Consider the following 16691-nt stretch of genomic DNA (forward strand, 5'->3'; position numbering starts at 1 on the left):
TGCTTGGATCTGGCTGGGGTCTGGCTGCTGTGCTCCACTTCTTCCCGCTGCAGCCATTGGAGTTGAACCCTTTGTGTCTCTCTGGCAAGATGTTCTGCTCCTGAATCAGCAGGGTGAGTCTTGCCTCTAGCCTCTTTGCAGAGAGATCTGCTGAAGGGTTCCACGCTGGACCTGCACTCTTACAAGATGGAGACTTCTGGCTTTTTTCCTAGGTCTCTCTGGAACCTCTCCTGCCCGTAGAAAGGTCAGGATGGAGAGTCTGTCACACATAGGGTGAGAGCCTGGCTGCCGCATGCTCTGCCGCTGCAAACAAACCTCAGTCTTGGGTTTACCATCAAAGAAGAACTCTCAGGCTAACATCTCAGAAGTCCTGGTCCAGGCCTCTGGTCCTGCTTCACCTGTACTTCTCAGATTTTTTTTTTTAAAGATAAATTTAGGTTCAGATTTCTGTCTGAATTTTATACACTGGTTCTGTTTTCCAGTTTGAAAGATGAATGCAGCTGGTTATTGGTAGCATGCCAGAGATGAGGGGCTGAGTCATTTCCATCCGTATTACATTGAATAGACTAACAGTTGGTTATGTCAGAGCAGTTGATTGAATAAACTGCAGAGCACTTAAAATATTGAAGGACTTAAAGGCATAATTTTCAAGCAGTCTCTGGAGAGTTCACTTGTAATGACTACGTTAGAATAACGTTGAAGAGTCTTCAAATTAGTGTATTTATCTGTTAGTTAAAAGTGGTTTAGACCAAGCATAGTGGTGCTTGTCCGTAATCCCTGCACTCGGGAGGCTGAGGCAGGGGGATTGCACTGAGTGTGAGGCCAGCCTGGGCTACATAGTGAGTTCAAGGCTAGCCTGAACTGCATAGTGAGACCCTGTCTCACAGAAACAAAAAATGGGGTTTTATTGCTCCTTTGAGCATCTTTCGGTGTATTATATGGAAAATGAAGACCCACAATGTCTCTTCCCTTTGTAGCTTTATTATCATTGTGACTCTACAGCTCTTTTGTGATTGTTCAGTTAATACTGACCTCTTCCCGGAGTGTCGCTCCATGCAGGCAGAGACTGTTTTGCCTTGCTGCGTGCTTGTTTTCAGGCTCAGCCTTTCATCCAAGCACAAGTCTAACTCTTAGTCATTTGTGGGTTTGAAAAGCGTGTATTTGAAAAACGGATATGGGAGACGTCACTTTCACTTAGTTCATCCTTTGCGTGCATTTTCCCGGCAGGGTGCAGCCTCACTTGAAGAAATGCTTTGAAGGAATTGCGAAGGTCGAGTTTACAGAAACGCTGGACATTACGCACATGAAGAGCAGCGAAGGCGAGGTGGTGGAGCTCATGGAGAGCATTTCCACCGCGAAAGCCCGGGGCCAAGTGGAGAAGTGGCTGGTTGAGCTGGAGAGAATCATGATCAGCTCCATCCACAAGGTAGCCGGCGGCGTGGGTTTGCTCCTGTGTGGAGAAAGGCGTGCCGGAGTGTCTCTGCTGTTGTAGACGGATCAGCAGCAGATGCACGGCTCTTCAGCCAGAGGTCGAGGCCTGAAGGGCCACTTCAGCAGTAACGTAACTTGAGGCAACAGCTGGGCTGAGGTGGTTATTTTGTGGAGATTCACTTGAAGTGGGACAAACTGCTCTCCGCGCTAAGAAAACATGGACTGCAGTACTGCACTGTTGCATTTCGTACAGTCACGTAATAATTAAGCACACAGTGCACACGGTGTCCTTTCCGTCTGTCCTTGTGCACGCTGCCCTGGAGGTCACATCAGTCCCCTTCATGCGCGTGCAGCTTACCGTTCTCTACAGGTGCGAGACCCATGCGAGAGTGCTGCAGTCCTACTTGCTTTCCTCAGCTGATGGGAACTGTGCATTCCACACCACGTAAATCATGCTGTTAGCTCTGGCATCTGGTAGTGGAGAATTTTAAGTCGCACCACCAAATGAAGATTGAGCACCTCTGCTCGCTTTCCTACTATAATGTGGGCTTGGTGTTCAAGTCTTTAAGACCAAAATCGATGACGGAGCAGGGAGCATGAAAAAAGCCTAGGGAATTAATTCATTTTTTGTAGACTCCCATATATGCTAAAATTGAATAGGATCTGAATTTAACATCCTCATGTGTCTAAATGTTTTTCTTATCCTAAATATAGCTTTACTGCCTCCCACATAATATTTTCCAGCAAATATAAAATCTTTTGGAAGTTTTCATTTTCTCCCTATTTATATTATATTACAGTTAAGGTACTGTCCACAGAGTTGGGGTTTTTATTTAATTCTCCATTTTCTTAGGTAACCATGTGTGTGTCAGACCCGTGGACTAAGGAGAATGAGTTTTGTAGACCTTGAGAAATACCCACAGCATGTCTGTGTGACCACAGTGACACAAGAGGGATCCTGCTTGAGCCACTGTCCAGCAGTCCTGAGTTGGGTCATAGAGTTTGCTAGTAGTGGTAACTCGTTGCTACAGATACATCTGTGACAATCTCACCTGTACTTATGATTGTGTTTGCCAAAATGCTTCGAAGGAATATTTTAGTTTATTGACCATTACTATTTCATTGTGAAGTATCTTCATTTCACTTGGTCTCATTTTGCTTGGATCTTTTGTTTTGTGGCTCTAATTTATTTTTATGTTTATATCTATATCTACCTATCTAACTGGGTATTCTAGATATTAATCCTCTGTCCAAGGAATTGATGGCAAAAATTTTCTCCTGCTCTGTAGGTTGTCTTTTCTGTTTATTGGTTGTTTCTCTTGGTGTGCAGGAGCTGTTTAATTAAATATGGCCCCATTTGTTAACTCTTGGTGTTATTGCCTGTCAACCAGGGCTCTGTGAAGAAGGACCTTGCATAGGCCTATGACTTGGACAGCTTTACCTGTTTTATCTTCGGGCAGACCTTTGATCCATTTTGATCTTAGTTTGGTAGGTGGTGAGAGAAATGAGTCCAAGTGGAGCCTTGTGCGCATGGGCAGCAGCTCCCAGCACCACTGCTCCCAGCACCACTGCTCCCAGCACCACTTGTTGCACAGCTCGTCTCTCCTCCAGTGTGTGGTCCTGGCCCCTTCTAGGCCCATAGGAGTGAGAAGAGAGTGGACCCCAAAGCAGGACACACGTAAAGGACTTGACTCTGCGTCCTACCTAGGACTTGACTGTGGAATAGGAGAAGCATTGGCCATACATCTGATGAATCTCATTTTGAAATGATTTAAATTTATTTTGGGGGCCAGGGAGATAGCTCAGTAGAATTGAGCACTTGCCTGGCAAGCGCAAGGGCCTGAGTTCAATCCCAGGTTCTGCCAAAAAAAAAAAAAAAAAAAAAACCAAAAAAAAAAAAAAAAAAAAAAAATATATATATTTATATATAATAAAATTACTCATGCTTATTCAATTAAAAGGTATATAGAATATCTTTGGATAAAACTGTTTAAATAACTATATAATATAGTTCATACAAGTGAATGATGTATTGGCAACATAAAATGTTATGTAAGGGCCGGCCAGATAGCTCAGCAGACTAAAGCACTTGTTTAGGCAGAGCACAGCAGCCGGGGTTCAAACCCTGGTGTGCTGTACCAGCCCCATCCTGGGGGCACGCTGAGATGGTGACAGACTGGACCTGGTGGCATGCACCTGTAATCCCAGGACTTGGGAGGCTGAAAACAGGAGAATCACTATGAATCTGATCTATGTAATGAGACCCTGTAGACTCTATGCTAAAATACATTTTTAAAAAAACCACATTCATAAAATGTTATGTAATGCATATGTCTGTAAATATATGAATAAATTTAAATAGCCATATTTTATGCCATTCTTTCATTGCTGGTTTAAAATGTTGAGCAGAAAAAAAATATGTTGAGCATCATGGGTTAACCTAGCTTGGCAGTTGTAGTTTTTGTTGTGCAGTGTGTCCAAGGCCCTGTTCATCATTGGCGTTTTCCCTCCCTCACTAGGTAATCCGAAGTGCGATTCTGGCCTACATGAACAACGAGCGGATTCACTGGGTGCGGGAGTGGCCAGGCCAAGCTGTTCTCTGCGTGTCCCAGACCTTTTGGACAAGAGAAGTGCAGATAGCCATCCCGGCGGGGCTGCAGGTGAGCGTTCAGCACCCCACGTTTGAGCGGTTTCTCAAAAGCTACACTGTGAGAATTTCCTTACTTCAAACACCAGGTGAACAGAAGAGTGCACTCAGAGCTCTGCTTGATGCTGCAAGCAGCAGATTACAGAATCTAGATAAAATTCGAAAGCACACATAGGCAGAGCTCATACACATAATTATCCAAAACTTGTCAAAGCCACTAGTTTATTCACATTATGTAAAAGTACTACAACAGCGACCCTCAGTAAAGTTATTATATATGTTTTTAAGTCTTAAAATGTAGGGAGATAGTAGGACTAAGAAATTTCCTGAGCGCAGAAAGATTAGGTGAATACAGAGTAGTATAATTCTCCTTTGTGCCTTGGATAAGACTACCCTATACACACAAGGACTCAGCTGATTTTCTCTATCTCAATTTTTAATACAGGGGCCGGGGAGATGGCTCAGTGGGATAAGTGCTTCCCTGGCAAGAGCAATGGCCTGAGTTCAATCCCTGGTTCCGGAAAAAAAAAAAAAAAAAACATTTTTGAGTAATGTTAAGAGTGAAAACATTAATTATTTCAATAGTTTAACATAGCTGGATGTATGTATATAATATTAATTAGATAGCTACCATTAATTAAAAACTGAAATTATACTCACCACAAGTCTTATTCTTGAGCTAGGACTTTAAGTGAGTCCCTTTTTGAGTTGACTGATGGTTTAACTGGAATCTAGTAATTACAGATTTCTTTTTTTCAGTACCAGGGATTGAAATTGGGACCTCATGCTTGCCAGGCAGGCACATATACCTGCTGCTCTATAATTATAGATTTTTAGTTTAAAACTATAACAGTGCTGGGTGTGGTGGCACACACCTGCACTCCCAGCACTTGAGAGGTTAGGGCAGGAGGATCACTGAGTTCAAGCCCAGCTTAGGCTACAAAGTGAATTCAAGGCCAATCTGTACTGCATAGTGGGAACTTGTTTCAAAAGTAAAACAAAATGAAAAACCATGACATTGGCCAGGAGTGGTGGTATATACCTGTAATCCCAGCACTTGGGAAGCTGAGATAGGAGTACCACCACAAATTTGAGGCTGCATAGTTAAGACCCTGTCTCCAAAAAAAAAAAGATTTATTGATTGACTGACTGACTGACTGACCAATTGAGACAGGGTCTCACTATGTAGCTGAGGCTGGCCTTGAATTCATACCAGTCTTCCTATCTCAATCTCCTGAGTGCTGAGATCATAAGTATGTGTCATCAGGCCCAGCTAAAGCCATGACTTTTAAATATATTTTGACATAGAATTTTTTTTTCATCTGTATCTCCTTTTTTTGTTAAGTTCCGTTATTTGAATATTATAGGTATGTTAACTCTGCAAAATAGTCTAAAAGAGTCCAGTAGTCCATAATAGTATTGGGTCTTCCGCTTCACTGGTAATGTCAGAAATTGTTGACCTGAGTCCCCTACAGCTCAACATAACAGCATGGCTTTACTTCTTATACTTTGTTTTTATACTTTTCTGCTGGATGGTTAAGACCAAGGTAAAGCAGGACCTATGCAACAAGAGTTGTACCTTTTGGTTCTGATAAGGTCAGTGAAATCCCCTCAGGATTTATCCTGAGATCCCCTACCTCAGATTGTAGAACCTTTGTCAGTGTCAGCCACGTGGATGAATCACGGCCATTGCTTGGCCAATGTGCTCTCTGTGAAAGCCTGAGAGAATGTTTTCTCTCCATGTGACTCTCCTTAGGCACACTCTACATCATCGATCACTTTCCTCTTTGGCCCCATAATCTCCTTGATGAGAAAATTTGGGACACTACTGAGTTATATGACATTATAGTACAAGTTCTCATATGTCCTGAGTCTTAATTGACCTTGGAAGGCTAGGGCCAAAATGTTGGCTTTTCTTGCAGCCCTCCTTTTTCTCTGATTTTGGTCTGCAAACTTAGGTTGTTAACCCTCCAGAAGAGAAGTTTATTGTTATTACCATACAACCTAGGCTGTTAAGCTTAGCCTCACTATCTGTCTGAATATCAAACATCTTAGGCATAACATGGAACAGGTATTTTTCATCAAGTATTGATATGTTGAACTTTAAGTCCCTACAGAATATGATAAAAAAACATTTAAAAATTAGAATAGATTTTAAAAAATAGGCATAAAGAATTATATAATTCTTATGTTTACACGTAAGTCCAAAATCTAACCATATGCAACCTTGAAGCATGACAGTCCCACAACATTCCTTTTCCTGTCTTTTACCTTCAGTCACCACACCTTTCTTTTTGAACAATTATCTACCCAAGAGACAGCACAGCAGCAACTCACATGTCATGACAAGCAGCCCATATTCAGAAGACCAGAATGACAGGCACTCCAAGCATGAAACTACTATTACAGATTACCATCTGCAGCACAGTAGCTTAGTTCACAGATATCAGTATATATAGTTAGTCAGGGTGAGAATCTTTCCAATTAACTGCTAGATTCAAAAATCTTCTCAGGATCATTGCCTTGCCCATCTTCTACATATAACTGTATGGCTTGTCACTGTCATGTTTCCTAGCTCTTCTCCTTTCCCTCTCTTAATTAGCTAGTCCTCGAGTTCCTGCTTTCCTTTTACTTGTATTATACCTTTCTATTTGTATTTCTTCTTTTGAGATCTTATACTAGGGAAATTGACATAGAATTTGATATGCATATTACTCACTTTCCAATTGCTGGGGCAAATGCCCAACACCAGAACTTAGGAGAGGAGAGGTATATGTGGCCCACAGTGACAGCGGGTTCTGTCTGTGGTTGTCCGGCTGTGGTGCAGGGGCAGCGTGGTGGGCAGGCCTGGTGGAGGAAAGGTGCTCAGCTTACAGCTGCCAGGGAGCACAGAGGGAGCCAGGGAGAGAGCTGCGCCGTCCAAAGGCACCTGCCTGGGGCCCGCGTCTTCCAGCCAGGCTCCACCTCCTCACAGCACCCATGGCTCATCTGTGATCTGCTCACTGATGAGTACAGTGACCCCATGATCCCATCACCACCGGTAGTTCCCTGACTGCCACATGAGACCTTGGGGTGACATTTTAGATCCACTCTGGCTCCTCAAAGCTTCAGGCTTATCTAATGATGGAAAATATATTAAGTCCCTCTTTAAACATTGCCAAAAGCATTGCTGGAGACTCAAGGCAAATTCTAAGCTGTGAGCCCCTGTAAAAGTCACAAAATAAGTTAAACACTTCCACCATACAGTGACACAGGGCAAATACTCCCATTGCAAAAAGGAGGACTAGTGGAAGGGAAAGGAGTTGAGAAGACTAAAAGCCAGCAAGATACCTCATGTTAAATCTCCTAGCTTCATGTTCGGTGCCCGGGGTAGGTTTTGGGGAGACGCTGCCTCCTAAGAGACTGGGCAGCCCTGCCCCGTGACCTTGCTGGTGGCAGCTCTCCTGACCATCTCCTCAGGGAGGATCTGCTCACAGCCCATGGCTCTCCTCAGCAGACCTTCCACATTCCCGGTGCTTCCAGCTGCACGGTTTTCCTTCGAACCTTTCACTCCCCTCACAGTGTTCACACACTCACTACCTGGCCTCCCACACTTCCCTTTGTGACCTCACAACTCTTGCACTCTGCACACCTGAAAAACTGGCACCAGGTAGATGTTGCCGAAGTCTGCTACTGGGTCAGGCTACCAGGTAGGCCTCGCCTGCCCCCTTGAACTCTGACTGTAGTGGCCTCTCAGTGCCTGGGTAGCTGAACTTGGGATGACACTTCCTAGGAGGCCACGTGAGTAGGACACCCTGAGTTCTCTTCTCAAGGCAGTCCTTCAGAGGAGTTTACCCCTTTACACCTTTGACCCGCTGATGTATTGGGTTTGGTGATTTCCTCAGATACTTTGAGGCATCTTTGCTGTTGTCCTGGTGCAGAGTACTTGGCTTTTTTTTAGGACCTAATCTTTTCAGCTTGGCTCCAAGTTTGCAGGCATTCTTTCCTGGAGAAATTTTCACATTTTTTGGCTTTACTTGTTGCGTCTGACTGTCACCTGAAATCTGGTCAAAGCCACTGCCAGTATCCATGGTGCTACCTGAATGTTGGTCTGCCTGGAAACTCACTCTGCCAGATTAACTAGTCCACCACCCTTAATCTAAGTCTTCCACAAAATCTCAGGATTTAGGCAAAATATAGATGAATTTTCTGCCAAAGTGGAACACACATGGCCTCTGGTCCAAGTGTCCAGCTGGAATCCTTGTTCCCAACTGAAACCTCTTGGCCCTGTCCTTTGCTATCTGCATTCCTGTCAACATTCTGGTGTTCCAAGCTCTTACCAGAATCATCAGTCAGGCTCTGCTTGTAGAATTCTAAGGCTTCTGCACCCTTCATCTCCAAAGCATTTTAAGCTCCTCCTGCAAAGCGATTCCAAGGGCCTGTAGACAACATAATCAGATACAATCATAGCAGCAGCCCTACTTTTCTAATTCCAGTGTATATCTTTAACTGTAAGATGTTGGTGAACACATATTAGGGGTTGAGCGGAACACATATTCTAGGTAGGTAGGCAGGTCCTAAAGAAGAAGACCCTGAGTGATGCATTCTTAAATCTCTCCAACCAGCCAACCAAACAACCAGTGTGTCACTTTCTTCTCTTTTTCAGGAAGAAATAAAAGTGTAGGTCTGAAAGTCAGGGGTTTTCAGGAAATAGTCTCTCTTCATGAAGTCCACAGCATTGCAGTATAGGATTTCCCTCACTTTCAGTATCATTGTTGCCACTTAGCAACAGCTCTAAGCGAGTGAAATAAATTCAGTGTGCACTGCTTATTGAATACTGCTAGAGTGGAGAAAGTGACCACGCTGGCCTCCCGGAGCACATTGACCAGTCCCTTGGACATGGTGGTTTTCACTGATTCTGCTTTGTTCTTTATCACAAGCTGTCTTCTGACTTTGAAGTTTCCCCCTAGTCTCGTCTACCAGGGGAGCGGATTCCAAGGCACGCTTGATCTTTAGAGCTGGCCTTCATGCACCACCAACAAAACCATTAGCGTTCTGTTTCTTGGTACCCCCATAGTCCACTTGTGTTGCTATAGCAAAATACCTTTTCTACAGAGAGTTTACTTAGCTCAGTGTTGGAAGCTGCAACTCCAAGTTTGGGCAGCCTTCTGGCTCCATCTCAGCATGGTGGATGACATCATGGTAAGAGTATGTATTAGAGGGCAAGATGACATGGTGGACAACAAGCAAGTGAGAGGAGGAAAGACCAGCTTCTCTTGTACAATAGCAGCCTGTTCTCAGCAAGCTACTCTGGACGTGGTAGCCCTGTGCTAATCCCTTCCAAGGGTGGTGCCCTTCAGGCTAATTCTTCTTCTCACTATCTTAGCAAGTCCACACTGGAGATAACATCTCTGCAAGGCAACTTTGAGGGACACAGTCAAATCCCACCCACACCATGGCAGGGTCTTTCTGTTCTGAGTGGAAGATACCCCATTTGGAAGTTAGTAGATGAACCAAAAGAATCCAAGGAAGTGAAAGATAGAATCGGGGTCCTGGGCTCCCTCCTGGCTGTCATCTTGCTTTTGCTGTCTCTGCACTTTCCTAGGCCATGACAAGCCTCCTCCTGTGACAGGGTGCAGGCTTGTGTGGCTTCAGATGGCTGTGCTCAGTGTCAGTAAGCCCAGTGGAATGCACCTTCTTCTCTCAGTCTGATGGCACTCCCAAGGGAGAGTGACAGTGAGCTCTGGTTGGCTCCTAGCCCCTGAGCCTTGGTACTGCAGAGATGGGTGGATATGATGGACAATTCCAAACAAACCACAGAACAGAGAAGAAAGGGGTGCTGGGTAGACATGAACCACCTGTACCCCATGTCTTGCCGGATTGGGCCTGGTCACCTAGCATTCTGTTAGTAATAATTCTGATGATTATTAAGTCATCATATAGAAAATTGAGATGAAAATGCAGAGAAGACCCTACCTACATGCCAGTTCAAAACATTTGTGTTCAGAACGATCCTGATCCCATTGGGGAATCGTATCTTATTTCCTTTCAGGCTCTTGAGCAGTACTTGGAAAAATGTAACAGACAAATCGATGATATTGTCACTTTGGTCAGGGGCACACTGTCCAAGCAGAACCGAGTCACTCTGGGAGCCCTCGTGGTGCTGGACGTCCATGCTAGAGATGTGCTCGCGGCACTGGTCCAAAAGCGCATCAGCCACGACACTGACTTCGAGTGGCTCAGCCAGCTTAGGTACTACTGGCAGGTGAGTTACCCCGGCTGTCGCCCCAGGAAGCACTGTCAGCTCGGAGCTTTTTAATTTGTGCCTGCTTGCTCAGTGCATGGGAAATAGTATCAGTAACGTAAGATGTTTTTGCTGATGCCCAACTCTGTCCACTAAGCGCTTCTCCAGTTTGAAGGTTAAAGAAGGCTGTAACTCTATTATCAGCATCTATGTTTAGATCTGTGTCTATATTCAAATGTGTTGTTATATGTACATATATACATAGAAGGAAAAAATTATGGCAGATGGTCAAACTTACTCATTTTTAGGCAAATCACTGTTTGCAGTTTGAAAAATGCTAAGACTAGTCAATTTAAAAATTTTTAATTCCTGATACTTCTAAAGAATGTACATATCAAACTTTTTAATTCCAGTTTAGTCATTCAAGTTTCCTCTTACTTTATTTTTAATTTTTCGTACTGGGAATCACACTCAGGACCTCACACTTGCCAGGCAGGCATTGTGCCACTGAGCTAAATCCTCAGCCCCCTCTGCTTATCGATCAGTAGAAGCGAGAAACGTGATCTGTCTCTTGGTCACATTTTGTAATTGGGACAAAACTCCCAGTACTCACAAATTAAAGGAGGAAAGTATATTTAGTTTTCTTATTTTTATTTTTTTAGGAGGGGCCGTTTGTGCAGGCTCATGGTTTTAAGTTCTCAGCTCACTGTTGGTGGTGCAAATGCGGGAGGCTGGAGTTGGGGGTGGGATGGGGAGCCTGCTCATCCCTGCCGGCTAGGACAGTGGGCCAAGGGCAGAGCAGGGAGGGCAGTGCACTCTGGAGCCCACTGCCTCAGCATCCAGACCCACAGCTAGACCCTGCTCCTAGCGGCTGTCGCTATTGCTCTTGGGAACAGAGCGTCCACGTGACCCAGCCATCTTCCACACCATGGGAACTAGAGGGCGGGCACTTGAGATCTGAGCTGTAAGGACCTGCAAGGATGTTATGAGGGGTGAGGTCAGTGGTGGTGGCAGTTGTGACCAGGAAGGCAGGAGAAGTAGGGACGGTGAGTGAGTGCGCAGCATTGGCCTGCTGATTTGGGCAGAGAGCACATGACTGGAGAGTCATGCTCAGACGCTCTCCTGATGAAGGCAACCTGCAAGTCTTGGCAGTGTGAGGAGGGAGAGGAAGGCCAGGAGCCACACCCCAGAGACCACTTGGAGGCCCGTAGAGGTAGTGGTTAGGGACACAGACGGCTCCCCTCTCCCTCCAGGTGCCAGTCCCTACCCTTGGCAGACCCACGACCTTGGGTCGGCTCCTCCGCTGTGAAATGGGGAGGCTGATAACACCCATTCTACATGGAAAGGAAAGCAGAGATGCAAGGGAGGGGGCGCAAGTTCAGGGAAGTTCTGTGGCAACAGTGAAGCCGCCGATGTCAGTGACGCAGCTCTGGAAACAGTGCCCCGTGGAACCAGCAGATGAAGTCAGCAAACTGAGTCAAACGAAGTCAGAAAAGTGAATTTTAGAGATGTCTACACTATGGCTGTTTGCTAAAGTGCTTGACATAGCATACTGTTTAAAACTTTGTGGTCCAAGCTAACTTCCTTTTATCTGGCTTATCATAGGAGGATCAGTTAGAAACAAAGATGATCAATGCCGGTCTGCGATATGGCTATGAGTATCTGGGCAATTCTCCCAGGCTGGTCATTACCCCCCTCACTGATCGGTGTTACAGGTAAGCCCTTTCATTTAAGAGTACATTGCAAATAACTTTCCTCACTCTGGTGCACAGATTTACTTAAAATGCAAAGCACGTCCCACAGCATGCTTACCTGTGTTAGTCTCCTGAGTGACTCTTGGTTTTGGCCTTTTCCATCCCTTATTTCTTCCTGAAACTGGCTGGCTGCTTTCGGGTCATGCGAGCCGTCTTTCCTCCTTAAGACACCTCCTTTCCTGGCGTTCTTCTGTCATGTGGTGCTTTGTGTCACGCCTTGTGTTTTTCTGAATGCTGTCACCCGCTCCCTGGCTCACCTGCCTCCCAAAGACTCTGAATCCATCCCTGTGAACCGGGGCTGTGCACGTGCCTCTAGACAGCTCCCGGAAGGTCTCCTACGTTCTTAGCTTTCCATTTTTTCCAAAAGCAGAGCCCTAAGTTGGCCCAGGGGCCCCGTTACATCTCAGAACGCCATCGAGAACAGCCCCTGCTCTGCCATCTTTACCAAAACTGAGCTGTACCCTTGGGTCACTTAGTTCTTCATGTCTGCTCACACGCCAGGTGCTGCTGCTGTAAATAGATCGGTGGGCTTTTCTCCATTTGTGCTGTCTTTCTCTTTCTCTTATAAAATACACTACTTGGAGCAGTTTTAGTTGTATGGAAAAATTATGCTGAAAGTCTAGGGAATTCCTATGTAAGGACCTTCCATTCTTCTGTCATTAACACCTGATATTAGTGTGGTTACATTTGCTACGATTGATGGACTAATATTGACTCATTATTAAATAAGGACCATCATTTATATCCGAGTCCACTGTGTTGTGATTTTGTGGGTTTTGCAAACACAGGATGTCATTATTTGCCATTACAGTATCTCGCAGAACGGCTTCCTAGAGATGCCCTACATGCAGTGCACTCCTCTTTCCTCCCTTCCTTCAGAATCTCAGCTAACTGCCAATACTTTCTGTCACTGTTTTGCCTGCGACCCAACGTCATGGTTTTGAAGTCTGTAGTCTGTCTTTCACTAGCTGGCTAAATCGAAAGCGCTAGTGACACCAGGGGCTGCCAGGGCACGGAACAGCGCGTGAGCGTCTCTGTGTCTTCATGGCTGTGCCGCACAGTTCTCAGCTCTGGATCATGCTGTATTCCAGGGCTATGCGACAGTTTACCGCTCACCTTTTGAAGGACACAGTGGTTGCTTCAAGTTTTGGGTTAAGGAAGCTATCAATTCACCTGCACTGGATTTTTGTGGGGTCGTAAGTTCTTTAATCCACTCTGTGTCTAGATTCGCTTTTGTGCAGTGAATGTGCGCCATGTGTTGGCAAGAATGCCCTTTCTCCACTGACTGGTCTCTGCTCTCGTAAAAGATGATCCCACTTTAGAAGTGTTTCTTCAGTACCCAGAAGCTGGGTTCCTGAACCGCACGGTAAGCCTGTGTTGACTGTGTGAGACCCTGCCAGAGTGTCTTCCAGAGTGGCCCGGCCATGCACTCCACAAGCAGGCTGGCAGGGAGACTCCCCTTTGCCCCACACCCTGGCAGCCCTGCTGTTGCCAGGGCTTGCGCTTTTGGTCATGCTCATGAGGTATCATGTCTCGCATTCCGCTTTATATTACAACTTTAATGGCATATGATGTTGAGCATGTTTTCATGTTTGTTTCTATATGAACGGTTTCTCTGAGGTGCTATTAAACTCTTCCCCATTTTTTTTTTTTTTTCAGAACCGGGATTGCACTCAGGCCCTTGTGCTTGCCAGGGAAGCGCTCATTCTACTGAGCCATCTCCCCGGCCTAACTCTTCCCCAATTTAATAATCAGATGGCTTCTGTTCCGAGTGGTAGAGGGCCTTTGTATATTTTATACATAATTGTTGTATCTGATGTTTTTGTAAATATTTTCTTTCAGCCCATAGCTTGTGTTTTCATTTTCTTAATATCTTTCACAGAGTACAGATTTTGATCTTACAAGGTCTAATGTTTTCCAGTTTATTTTCATAAAGTATACTTTTTGATGTTGTATCTTAAAAGTTATCAAACTTGGAGTCACTTAGATTTTCTCCTGTTATCTTCTGGTTGTAGAGTTTTCTGTTTTTGTTTGTTTTGGTACCAGGAATTGAACTGAGAACCTTGTGCTTGCCAGGCAGGTGCTGTGCTGCTGAGCAATATCCCCCGCTTGTATTTTATATTTAAGTCTGACTTTCCCTTTTCTTTTTTTTTTTTTAAAGAATACAAAATAGTGATGAAAAAACAGCATTAAAAAATACAAAATTTAGGGGCCGGGGAGATGGCTCAGTAGGATAAGTGCTTGAATGGCAAACGCAAGGATCTGAGTTCAATCCTCGGTTCTGAAAAAAAAAAAAAAAAAAAAAAAATTTGCTAAACAAAGTAATAGGAATTCAACGATGGTTGCTATATTGCGTGATGCTACCCTTCAATTAGGTGCTCAGGCTGCCAGGCATACATGTGCAAGATAGGTTTAAAGAAACAACAAGACAAAACAAAAGCAACAACAAAAACAGTTGTAAGAAATTCAAAAGAAAAAAAATTTAAGCATTAACTGCTCCTTTCAACAGACCAACAGAAATTGACACTATGATTATCCAAACTATCCTGCATATATACCTAAATATATCTTTTGCTCTTCTTTCATTTGTCCTTTTCCTCATCCCAGTTTTTCCTTCCCATTGCCATGTTCCACTTTTAATTAATTTTGTGTCTCCAGTCACTTTTATGCATGTGAATATGCACCATGTATTGGAAAGACTATCCTTGTCTTTGTTCTTTTGTCAAAGATATTTTATTTGAGTAATGTGTTAGGGAAGGCTGGGGTAATAGCTCAGTGGTCTAAGCATCTACCTGGCAAGCACAAGGACCGAGCTTCGATCCCTGGTACCACATGCTGTGCTGGCGCGCTTGGCTGGCCACTGAAACCGGGTGTGGTGGTGCATGCCAGTAATCCCAGCACGGGGGAGGCTGAAGCAGGAGGATCACCATGAGCCTGAGCTGCATAGCAAGATCCTGTACCAAATGAATAAATAAAAGATTAAAAAAAAGAAATGTGTTAGGGATTTAGAGTCTACCTTCCCCCTACCAGCACCAAAAAACCCAAGGTGAATGGTAAATAAAGTCATAGCTTTAAATGGCAAAGCAAGGGTCTGACGCTCAATTCAAAACTCTTAGTTACAGTCTGGATTGAAGGATGTACCTAGGTTGAAGGAGACTACTTCCTTCTTTTTAAAGCTAAGCAAACTTTCCATGTGCATGAAGAGCTGGTTACAAGAGGAAGAACAACAGACCCAGCTCCTCAGTCAGCTCAGCTGTGAGGTCCACACAGTTCCCTTACCACGTTTACCAGAGTCCTACTTGTGTTAGATTTGACCTCTGGAGCTGACCTGGGTGGGAAAGAGACTGGAAGCGGTGGGAGAGGCTCCCTTGACATGGCTGGTGCATCCAACATGTGAGGGAGGGCAGGCAGATGCCACCCAGCATGTTTCGTCTGTGTGACTCTTGTGTCACCGCTGGACCAGCTATTTAAGTATCTTCCCAGTTAACTGTATTCAAATACAGCAGAGAACACAAAGGTAATATGGAGCCCACCCCCTGGTGTGGTCATGCAACACTGTTCTGCCACTTGACTGCTTTTGCACAAGCTGCCTCATCTTCCAGGAAAGTTCCTCTCCCTCCTTCAGATCCCCAGTAGATGTGACTGTCACCTACTCAGTTCCCTGAGATGTCACCTCCCGCAGGCAGCCTTCTCTGCTGTTGGTTCCTGGCCACACTCGCCTCATCTCTCATCGCAGCGGCTCAAACATACATGTGTGGCATGTTCTATGTTTTTTGCTGTAACCCTTTCCTGGACACAGACCAAGTCCGATTCCATGGCCCTAGCACCAGCACATTTCCTGGCACAAAGGTGGATTTACTAAACCGTATTGAACTCACATAAACATAACAGCAAACTTATATTGTTTGCGGAGAACAGTTAGGATTATAGACATATTTGGTGGCCAGTACAACTGCCCCGCATTCATCTTGAGTGATGTTGCCTTTCACACAGGCTGTGCTTGACGTCTGCTCTTCCTCCAAGGCTTGGCAGGAGAGTTGTTTATGGAACACGAAGTACGTAAGTGGGATTTTAGCCAAGGGCAGCACAGTGGCTCTGACCCAGCTGTGTGGCGTAGAGCTCTCCGTCAGGTCTGCGCCCTGCCTGGGTCCCACTGCAGTGTCCACTCGTGGCTGGACACTGCACCCACTGGAGCCATGACACAGGTTACAGTGCAGCATCCCTTTATGTCAGCACATGCGCACCCATCATGTGGCTGTGCTGGTAAAAATGATCAAGTTGTATTTATTCATTTGAGAAGTACTAGTGACTATCTATTATATAGGACATCACTAGGTAAAAAGAATACCTCTGTACTCAGATGTTTTCCAATCAGATTAGGAAACAAGTACAGTACGCTGCCCAAAGTGAAAATTCAGAAGTAGACGGTGCTACAGGTACCTGCAACTCGGCTGGGAGTGGAAGTTTCTGAGGAGTTCACTGAAAAGTCAGGGTACTGTGGGATCTTGGTAGGGATCTTCTCTAGATCTTATGGTGAAGGACAAGGGGATTTAGCTAAGGGAAAGTGAAAGTGTATCTATTATGACTGAAGTTTGTAACCCGTTCACATGTAATGTACTTGGTGAACTACTTGGAC

General features: G+C 44.9%; 1 protein-coding gene across 3 annotated transcripts in view; it reads left to right on the forward strand.

The window, feature by feature from the left end:
• Dnah7 (dynein axonemal heavy chain 7) overlaps positions 1-16691 on the forward strand; it is a 268173-nt gene that overhangs the window by 95709 nt on the left and 155773 nt on the right. For all 3 annotated transcript variants that reach the window (XM_023712349.1, XM_023712350.1, XM_023712351.1), the window contains 4 exons: positions 1228-1426; positions 3951-4091; positions 10110-10322; positions 11907-12016. In XM_023712349.1, the coding sequence (XP_023568117.1) occupies positions 1228-1426; positions 3951-4091; positions 10110-10322; positions 11907-12016 (663 nt within the window). The remainder of the gene's footprint in view (positions 1-1227; positions 1427-3950; positions 4092-10109; positions 10323-11906; positions 12017-16691) is intronic.

The sequence above is a fragment of the Octodon degus genome, unplaced genomic scaffold (genome assembly GCF_000260255.1).
Source record: "Octodon degus isolate 3935 unplaced genomic scaffold, OctDeg1.0 scaffold00025, whole genome shotgun sequence".
In the NCBI taxonomy this organism is placed as follows: domain Eukaryota; kingdom Metazoa; phylum Chordata; class Mammalia; order Rodentia; family Octodontidae; genus Octodon; species Octodon degus.